The sequence below is a fragment of the Eulemur rufifrons genome, chromosome 16 (assembly GCF_041146395.1).
Source record: "Eulemur rufifrons isolate Redbay chromosome 16, OSU_ERuf_1, whole genome shotgun sequence".
Taxonomy (NCBI): Eukaryota; Metazoa; Chordata; class Mammalia; order Primates; family Lemuridae; genus Eulemur; species Eulemur rufifrons.
In genome coordinates, this window is record NC_090998.1 from 8,417,698 (window position 1) to 8,427,893 (window position 10,196).

The 10,196-nt window shown below is 44.0% G+C and overlaps 1 protein-coding gene across 1 annotated transcript; it reads right to left on the reverse strand.

Moving 5' to 3' along the window:
- Nucleotides 1-4,955: 4,955 nt before the first annotated feature.
- DPPA3 (developmental pluripotency associated 3) lies at nucleotides 4,956-9,720 on the reverse strand. Its single transcript, XM_069490469.1, has 3 exons — nucleotides 9,636-9,720; nucleotides 6,254-6,516; nucleotides 4,956-5,072 (listed from the first exon to the last, which is right to left on the reverse strand). Exons 1-3 carry the CDS (start codon nucleotides 9,718-9,720, stop codon nucleotides 4,956-4,958), a joined length of 465 nt encoding a protein of 154 aa, XP_069346570.1.
- Between the last annotated feature and the right edge of the window lie 476 nt (nucleotides 9,721-10,196).

Genomic DNA, 10,196 nt, shown 5'->3' on the forward strand with positions numbered 1-10,196 from the left:
TGTGATTGATTAAAACTATTGAACCAGGTTATGGGTGCATAGAGATATATTATGGTCTCTCCTTTAGTGAATGTTTGAAAATTTCTATAATGAAAAGTTTAAAAGGGAGGGATTAGGTTCAACATTCAAAAAATCTATAGACAGGTTTTTTTGCTTTGTTTTGTTTTGACCTATCTGAATGTCTTGCAGGTGTTGAAAATGTGTATGGTTCTCAGAACAAGTCTCTGTTCTGCAGCACCGTCCCAGATATCACCAGGCTTCTAGCTGTCATAGCCCTGCTGGCTACCATGCCAGTAGCGCCGTCCCAAATGCGGCACCACCAATTTCACCCTCACTACCGGTACCACATATGTACACTAATTTCCAATGTGCCTCCTGGGGGCGGTGTTAATTCTCCTGAAAACCACTGCTTTACATGCATAGTCATTGAATCTTCAAAAGCATCTAAATAATGCCTTGCTACACAAAATGTGATGCCCAGACCAGCAGCAGGTGCATCGTCTGAGGGCTTGGTAGAAATGTGGAACCTGAGGTTCCACACCAGACCTATGAATCAGAATCTGCATTTAACAAGATCCCCCGTGAGAGCTGTATGCACATCAAAGTTTTTGAAGCACTTCTACAAAATGGGTATGATTATCCCTATTTTACAGATAAGGCAAAGGAGGCACAGGTAAGAAATTTGCCTAAGGTCACACCAATAGAAATGAGTGAAGCCCAGGTTAGAGTCCAGACAGTCAGACTCCATAGCCCTAGTCTTAACTATTTGCATTGGAACACAGGAATAAAATAGAATAAAATGGAAAGAATGGAAGCTTTGCCCCTAATAAAGAGCTCCTAATTTCAGAGGTAAATAATGTTGATCCTAAGGATATAGGCAGAGAGTAGGCAGGTGGAGATGCAGAATGGAAAAAGAAGGCTTAAGTTGAGAGGGACAGTGGTGGTCTGCCTCTCCACCTGATCCTAAAGGGTTGGAGCAGCCCGAGAGACTTGAGATGAAGTATATAATACGTGAAATTTACCCTCAAATATCTGTTTTAAAAAACAGAGAAAAAAATAAAGTGTTAAATTAGATGTGGCTATTGTTAACAATTTGGTGTATCTAGGTGAAATGTACACAAGAAGTTCATTGACCTAATCTTGCAACTTTACGTGGTTTGAATTGTTTTGTTTTGTTTTTGAGACAGAGTCTTGCTCTGCTGCCCGGGCTGGAGAGCAGTGGCATGATCATAGCTCACTGCAGCCTCAAACTCCTGTGCTCAACGTGTCTTCCTGCCTCAGCCTCCCAGGAGCTGAAGCACACGACCACACCGTCTAATTTGTGTGTGTGTGTGTGTGTGTGTGTGTGTGTGTAGACAGACCCTCTATGTGATGTTCAGGCTGGGTCCCAATGCTTGAACCCAAACAATCTTCCTGCTTTGGGCTCCCAAAGTGCTGGGATTACAGGTGTAAGCCACAACACTCTGCCTGAATTTCTTTCAAGAGTAAAATAAAATGAAAAATGTTATGAAAGTAAGCAACAAAAGTAGAAACCAAGAGCTTTCATACCAGTTAGAATACATATACTTCAACAAGAAAGATCTACAGCCACTCACATCTGTCCATCGTCCAATCAGCAGGCCCTCCCCATGCTCTGAGCGCTGGTCTTGGCCATTGGAGCCCCGGTCTGTCCAGGAGTGGTCGGCACAGGCTCCTGGTGGTTCTGTGTGGGGTGCAGGGCTGGGCCCTGATGCTGTTGCCAGGTGGACTGAGCAAGGCCCCTCATTACTTATTTTGCAGGTTGTTAAACACTGAATTAACACAGCTCACAACTCATCTTTTAAGTAACATTATTAGACTCATCTTTTAAACCTGTGCCTAAGCATGTCACTGTGAACTGAAATAAAATCTTAAGTGCCCGCCAAAAAAAAAAAAAGAGGACAGATTTAAAGAGGAAAATATCTGCTGAAAGTACTGACTTGATGCAGCTGACTTCCATCTCAGATAAGCCACTTACTATGTAACCTTGAGCAACTTCATTATTTCTGTGCTTTTTTCTAAAACAATGAAGATAAAATGAACTACCTCAGAGGTTTTGAGCAGTAAATGAGTTGATGCATGTAAAATAGTATACTTAGAACAATGTCTAGCACTCAAATGTAAACTATTATTGTATTTTTTAAAATTTAAATATATCTGAAGAACACTAAAGGACATGCAGAATGCATTTGTTTATTCATTCATGTTCTTGGATATTAAATCTCATTAATTTAGACATTTAACATTATCGCAATAAAAACAAATTGGCTTTTTAAAAACTAGTTACTCATTCTCAAGTTCATAGAGAAAAACGGTAAAGTCAGCTTCGCTACTGGGAACAACTTGCAAGTTACAAAACTTCAAGACTGCCCCACATTTGTCCTTGCTGGTAGACCATGATGGGTTTATTTCTAAGTAGGATAACCTCTGCAGACCAAATCTGGTAACGTGAGTGAATGTTAATACTTAAAATCTCCACTGTTGAACTTTGCCATTTCTGTTGCAGCCGATCTTCTAGGTATGTACTTTGCGTTATAATATCCTTTTGATCAGTTCCCCCCTATTTTGAATACCAACAGCTAACTTTTCTCTATCTATCTTATCAACAAGGCATTTATTTCTTCACCCCAGGTCTCCAGCTGATTTTCTTTCGTTCCCCATTTGGTCACATTCTAAACGTGATAGTTGGAGGGCAGAGGACAAATTTTACATATCTTTGTATCCCAAAGAGAATGTTAGATCTATATACATGAGTCATTGAAAGAAAATAAGGTCCAGGATGCTGGCTCACACCTGTAATCCCAGAACTTTGGGAGGATCAGGAAGGAGGTTCACCTGAGGCCAGGAGTTCAAGACCCCCCCGTCTCTACAAAAACAAGCAAAAAAAGAAATTAGCCTCATCTGTAGTCCCAGCTACTCCGGAGGCTAGGGTGGGAGGATCATCGCTTAAGCTCAGGAGTTTGAGGCTGCAGTAAACTATGATGGTGCCACTGCACTCCACCCTGGGGAACAGGCAAAACTCCATCTCTAAAATCTAAAAAAAAAAAAAAAAAAAAAAAAGTAAAACAAGATATTTATTCCCTCCTGCAATATTATGCAATATATTTGGTCATTTGGTCTTATTCAGTTTTCTGACCACTAGCTCCTTAAATCCTTGCAATCTCTGGAGTGGTATCTTTTGTATGCTAGCAGACACCTGTGGCTGGGGATTCCAGCCTGGACTCCAGCCTGGATGGTGGCTGGTTGTCAGGGGAACTAACCATGTAATTAGAGGCTTGGAACTTTCGCTTCCATCCCTTGAACCTCTTGGGGACAGAGAGGGAGGCAGGGGGTCGGGGGGGTTGTTGAAGGTTGAGCTGATAAACCAATGGCCAATACATAATAATGCCTACGTAATGAAATTTCCATAAACACTCAAAAGGACTGATTTCTGAGGGCTTCTGGGCAACTGAACACGTGTAGACTCCTGTAGGGTGGTTTCCCCTGCATGTCCCTTCTCCCATACCTCGCCCTGTGCCTCTCTGCCATCTGGGTGTTCATCTGTATCCTTTGTAACCTTGGAGTAAAGTGATTCCCTGAGTTCTATGAGGCACTCTAACAAACTAATTGAACCCAAGGAGGGGGTCTCGGAAGCCCCCATTTATAGCTGGTCAGAAACACAGGCAAAACAACCTGGGATTTGCAATTGGCATCTGAAGTGAGGGACAGTCTTATGCAGGAGACTGAACCCTGTCGCTATCTCCAGGTAGTGTCAGAATTGAACCAGGGAACACCTAGCTGGTTATTTACTGCAGAATTTCTTGGTGTGAGGGGAAAACCCCTACATACCTCTTATCAACAACCTATTAAGCTCCACTTTTCTTCCACCTCCTTCCAGTCTTTTTTTTTTTTTTTTTTTTTTTTGTTGAGACAGAGTCTCACTTTGTTGCCCAGGCTAGAGTGAGTGCCGTGGCGTCAGCTTAGCTCACAGCAACCTCAAACTCCTGAGCTCAAGCGATCCTACTGCCTCAGCCTCCCGAGTAGCTGGGACTACAGGCATGCGCCACTATGCCCGGCTAATTTTTTCTATATAGATTTTTAGGTGTCCATATAATGTCTTCCTATTTTTAGTAGAGACGGGGTCTCGCTCAGGCTGGTCTCGAACTCCTGACCTTGAGCAATCCACCCGCCTCGGCCTCCCAGAGTGCTAGGATTACAGGCGTGAGCCACCGCGCCCGGCCCTCCTTCCAGTCTTTACAGCTCTTGCAGGAAGTTGATATACCTATGCCCTTATTTTCTGACCTTACCCAAATATTTCTTGCCAGTGGGACAGCATCACAGGATATTTAGAATGCCAGATATTTACACTCTAGGAATGTGATGAGGATAAAAATTGTTCTTGCTAGCTGTGTATTCAATGAACAAATATAAAATCAAGAACAAGAATTTTTAAAACGTACTCAAATGTCACTTTTATTGTTCATGTACACATTTATTTGCTACTACAAAGTAAAAATACAGCACATCAAAATTCCCTTTCATGGCAATTTTTTTTAAGACCAGAAAATCTAATCAATTAAGCTCTAGCCAAGCTACCCAATGTTTCCTTCACATTCTTCTCCCACCAGTTACATTGCCACAAATTCTTGATGTTGAGTTTTATCTCACTGACTTTAGGTTTCTAAAACACGTGGGAAAACTTCAGACCTATTGGGGATTCTTTGGGCGAAATCAAAAAGAAGAGCTAAAGTATAGTGAAGTTATTCAAATACATTAAACTACACAGATCCCTTATAATCTACTGGTATCAAGGTAATAGGGAAATGATACAAGAAACAGAGATCACAGAACTCATCATAGGTTATCAAAATCATTACTATTATACAGTCTATCCTAACAAAGAGTAACTTTCTCAGCTTGGTATGTAAAATTACCAGCCAAAAACAGAAGCATAAGGTTTATGGTGAAATTGGCTCAGTGTCATAATTCCCTATTCTAGCATTTTCAGAAGGATCCCATCTGTGATGCACGCAGAAACTGCATCTACATTTGAATGGTTCACTTCTTGATTCACTCTGAAAAAAATGAAAGAGGTTACTGGGATATTGCACCGCAAAGAAATGTAACAAACCCTGAAATCTAATGCTGTTTAAGAAACAGGGAACACAAACACAAAGTGTGTGTGTGGGGTGGGGGTCAAAAGCAAAACATTTTAGGAGGAAAAAGGGAAGATTGAAATATGAATAACAAAGAATAGCAGCTTGTGGGTCACTTTGTAATGGTAACAGGTGAAGATTGTCAATAACAACATCAGAGTGAACCCTAATGTAAAGTATGGACTTTGGGTGAGAATGGTATGGTCAATGTAGGCTTGTCACTTGTAACAGATGTGTGCAACTCTGGTATCCAGAGTTGACGGTGATGGAGGCTGTGTACGGGCATATAAAAAGTCTATATTTTCTGTTCAATTTTTCTATGAACATAAAACTGCTCTAAAAGAAAATTTTCTAAAGGTACAAATATGAACTGCTTTCTGCAGAGTCCCCGGGGGATTCAAAAAGTACAAGCCAATTCCCCATTCCTCCTGTCCAAAAAGTAAAAACCAGATACTCACCCACATGCATTTAAAAAAAAATTTACCTGAGTTCCTTTAAGTCCAGTGTCTGCTAGTTGTCTTCCATCCTTCATGGGAAAAAAAAAAGATTGGAAACTCTTGTCAAGAAAAAGATGACTCAAGCATGACAAAACTGATACATGTAACCAAAAACATCTGTACCCCTGTAATATTCGAAATTTAAAAAAGAAAATATTAAAAAAAGAAAAAGATTACTATTATCACACATCTACCCTGAAGAAGAGCAGTTGGGGAGTCTTAAAAATGAGTTAAGTTCCCATGAGTGGCTTCCCCTCACCACTAATTACTTTTTTTTTTTTTTTTTTTTTTGAGACAGTCTCACACTCTGTCACCCAGGTTGGAGTTCAGCAATGCTGCAGCCTCAAACTCCTGAGCTCAAGGGATTCTTCTTGCCTCAGCCTCCCAAAGTGCTGGGGCTAGAGGCGCATGCTACCACACCCAGCTAATTTTAATTTTTTGTAGAGATGGGGGTCTCACTTTGTTGCCAAGGCTGGTCTCCAACTCTTGGCCTTAAGCAATCCTCCACCTCTGCCTCCCCAAAGTGCTAGGATTACAGGCATAAGCCACTGGGACCTGGCCTATTATGTGAGTGTCACCCCTGCCCACATGACATAAGCTCACCCGAGAATATCCGTTGTTGAGTAAAAGATATCGCAGTCTTGCCAGCCTATCTCTCCGCTCAGATAACAGTGTCCTCACTCCTCGTCTTCTGTAAGGCCCAGCATCTCTGATATCCTGGGAGATGCGTTTTCTTCTAGCCTGTCGTTGGGTTAATGGTTGGGGCAAATCTTCTGGGAGAGGGGAAGGGAAATTGGTGCGAGCGTTGTTGAGACTCAGTTGACTAAGGTTCCTTATTAAAGTTTCGGAGAAGTTATGAGGAGACTCTGAAAGAGAAAGTTAAGAACAATTAGAGTTAACTGCAACATCCAGAAGTAATTTGCTCCACACTCAAACTAGGTCTGCTCTTAAGCAGGTCAACAATACACTGCATGGGAGATTCCTCAGGGTGGAAGACCATGAATGGGAAGTGATGCATGGGAAGTGGTGCATGGGAAGTGATGCATGGGAAGTGATGCATGGGAAGTGATGCATGGGAAGTGATGCATGGGAAGTGATGCATGGGAAGTGATGCATGGGAAGTGATGCATGGGAAGTGATGCACGGTCCCTGGAATTTTCTCAAAAAGAGGAAAATCAAGGCCGGGCGTGGTGGCTCACGCCTGTAATCCTAGCAGTCTGGGAGGCGGAGGCGGGTGGATTGCTCAAGGTCAGGAGTTCAAGACCAGCCTGAACAAGAGTGAGACCGCAGTCTCTACTAAAAATAGAAAGAAATTAGCTGGACAACTAAAAATATATAGAAAAAATTAGCCGGGCATGGTGGCACATGCCTATCATCCTAGCTACTAGGGAGGCTGAGGCAATAGGATTGCTTGAGCCCAGGAGTTTGAGGTTGCTGTGAGCTAGGCTGACGCTACGGCACTCTAGCCCGGGCAACAGAGCAAGACTGTCTCCAAAATAAATAAATTAATTAATTAATTTTAAAAAAAAAGAGGAAAATCAAGACAGAGCAAAATCGCTTTTACGGGGACATATGGCAACACAGTTGGCCCTTGAACAACAGAGGTTTGAACTGTGAGGGGCCAGTTCTATGTGAATTTTTCCCAACCAATCACAGGATGTGAAACATTTAGGCTCAACTTTGTTTGCAAAGCGCCAACTTTAAGACTTAGTATGTGTGATTTGGGGGGCTCCTAGAACCAATCCCCAGAGTATGCTTAGGGATGACTGTAACCCCCTGGTCTCTGGACTGGTTTTTAATGTTCACTGACACTTACAAAGAATGTACTATCTCACAAGCATTTCCTACTATGCACTCTGTGGAACCCTGTGAGATAGACGAATGGACCCCACATACAAGTGTCTCCCAGAATCATCATTAAGCAGAAGTGGTGGTAAGTTGAAGCGGTGTTATCTCCAGTTAGGCCTTAGTTACGCAGCTCCTTCATTTATGGTGTTAGATCTTTCCACTCAAACCCAATTATTTTGGGAAATCACCCATTCGTTCTCGCCTCTTCCCATGCAAGCTATTAGGCATATCCCATAATACCCGTATCTCATACAGTAAGAAAGTTATCATGACCCCATATGTTAAAGTAAAAGGCTCCGGCTGATTCAACTTCTAGGGACCTATGCACATGGAAACGAGGATGTCGCGTTGTGGAACTGTCGGGCACCAAAGGCAGATCCAAGGAAAGGGAAGCCGAGGATACCATGCAGATATTCTTTTCATTAATTCCTCCTCCCCGCTCAGATATATCGACGGGGATTCTTCCTTTAAGACGCAGGGGATGTCGCCAGCGCGCTTCCGGCGGGCTTCCTCCCTGCGCGGGGGGTGGGGGAGCGTCGGCCGCCGGGCATCTGCCACCGCCCCGCCCTCAGTCAGGGCAATGAGCTTTCAGACTAGGCTGGGTGGGCCTCGGGGGCCGAAGCCAGTGCTGGGCGCGGCCGCCCTGGGACACGAATTCCTCCGCAGCAAAATCCCGGGAGGCGGCCTGATTAGCAGTTTGCAAGAAAGCGGCCTCCGGTCTAGCTGCCATTAGCAATTTACATGATAGAGCACTTTCACTGCCCCTTCCTCCCCTCTCCCCGAAAGCCATTGGCCCGTTTATTAACATTCCTAAAGAGTAGATTCAGCTGGAAAGCCTGCCTCGAAAATGTCGCGGGGAAGCGGGGCGCGGCGGCCCACGCCTGGCTCCCAGCTACTCTGGAGGCCGAAGCGGGAGGATCGCTGGAGCCCAGGAGTTCGAGACCACCCTGGGCAATACCGCGGGTAAAAGAGAAAAAAACTGCTGGCGAGAGATCAAAACTGAGATGTGAAACGAGGGGGGTATTTCTTTACTTGATACGCTTACATTCTTTTTACATGTTTACAAAGAGTATGTATTACCTTCTGAATAAAAATATTGGCAGTGATTGCTCACGGTTAAAAAGAAAACTTTAGGTTAACTTGAACCTTAAGTTTCTGTTTGTTCCTTTTTATGGTTGCTGACAGGGAAAATATGGACCCTATGAGGCTATGACCCGCGTTCTAGGTTTCCAATTGCTTGTCCCCCCCCCCCCCAAAACTAGCCTTAGAAGTCTTAAGTAGACAAGGCGCGGCGGCTCACGCTTGTAATCCTAGCACTCTGGTAAGCCGAGGCGGGAAGATGGCTTGAGCTCAGGAGTTCGAGACCAGCCTGAGCAAGAGCGAGACCCCTCCCCCCCCCCGCCCCCCCCCCGTCTATAGTAAAAAATAGAGGGAAATTATCTGGACAACTAAAAATATATAGAGGAAAACAGCTGGGCATCGTGGCGCATGCCTGTAGTCCCAGCTACTCGGGAGGCTGAGGCAGGGGGATTGCTTGAGCCCAGGAGTTGGAGGTTGCTGTGACCTAGGGTGACGCTAAGGCATTCTAGCCCAGGCAACAGAGTGACACTGTCTGGGGAAAAAAAAAAAAAGAAAAGAAAGAAAAGTAGACAGGGCGCTGTGGCTCAGCTTTGTAATCCTAGCACTCTGGTAAACTGAAGCGGGAAGATCGCTTGAGCTCAGGAGTTCGAGATCAGCCTGAGCAAGAGCGAGACCCGTCTCTACTAAAAATAGAAAAATCAGCGGGCCTCATGTTTGCAGTGAGCTACAATGGCGCCACCGCACTCTACCCAGGGCAAGAGGGCAAGACTCTGTCTCTCAAAAGAAAAAAAAAAAATGTCTGAGGTATTCCTAACCTCAGTCGTGAACAAATACTGCAATTCTCACACACACGTGCAACCCCACCCCCCGCTTCCTTTTTTCCTTCTCTTTGACCCCTGTTTGGTCACTGGAGGAAGCTACATCCCCTGGCCCTACTTTGGTTTGAGGTTTACTTAAATGGATTCCTCTTGCAATGCCTGGAGTTAATATAAAAAATGAGGGGCAACCTTTTGACTTCCAAACCCCCTGTAGCCAAGAAGGACATTGTCTGTCTTACCTGCATTGCCTTGAGAATTTTCTTCAGTGAGCATTTGTGAAGACTCTGGGATCAAGGTTGGGTCAGGCATTTCTGACGGGTCCATGGCAGTCTAGTCACAACCGTAAGCTCCTGGATGTTTGGGTCCCAGGAGAACGACGGGGAAACCTGGAAAGAACTCTGTAGCTCAGAAAGAGCCTGAAAACTGGAACACCAAAGGTGCTGGGAGAACTGATCTCAACCTTCAAGCCCGGTTTCCTCTTAAACTACAGATAAGCCAATCTTCCAGGCTATTTTAATGTTAATGATCCAGTGATAAAAGGATTCAAATGATGAAAAGTGAATGGGCGTAGTTTGGACTAATAGGATAACTCTTCATCTGCTTTGCATTAAAATAATCATGTCCCTTGTCCAAACTCCTGGAAAATTTATCTAAGTTCTCTTTAGTGGTTCTGTTTCTCTAAAGCTGCCTTAAATATAAGTTTGTTGTTTTTGTCCCCCCCCCCCCCAAGAGGGCTACTGGTTTGTGAACTGGGTTTAAGTGTTCTAGTGCAGAGAGAATGGCAGTTTTCTCCCCAACTG

Bases quoted from the DNA above. Each gene is read 5' to 3' on its own strand.
- DPPA3 (XM_069490469.1), bottom strand. From the start codon at position 9,720: ATGGACCCGTCAGAAATGCCTGACCCAACCTTGATCCCAGAGTCTTCA. The intron at 6,517-9,635 runs GTAAGACAGACA...TTTCTCTTTCAG, and splicing joins AAATTCTCAAGGCAATGCAG to AGTCTCCTCATAACTTCTCC. The intron at 5,073-6,253 runs GTGAGCTTATGT...CATTTTTTTCAG, and splicing joins TCAACAACGGATATTCTCGG to AGTGAATCAAGAAGTGAACC.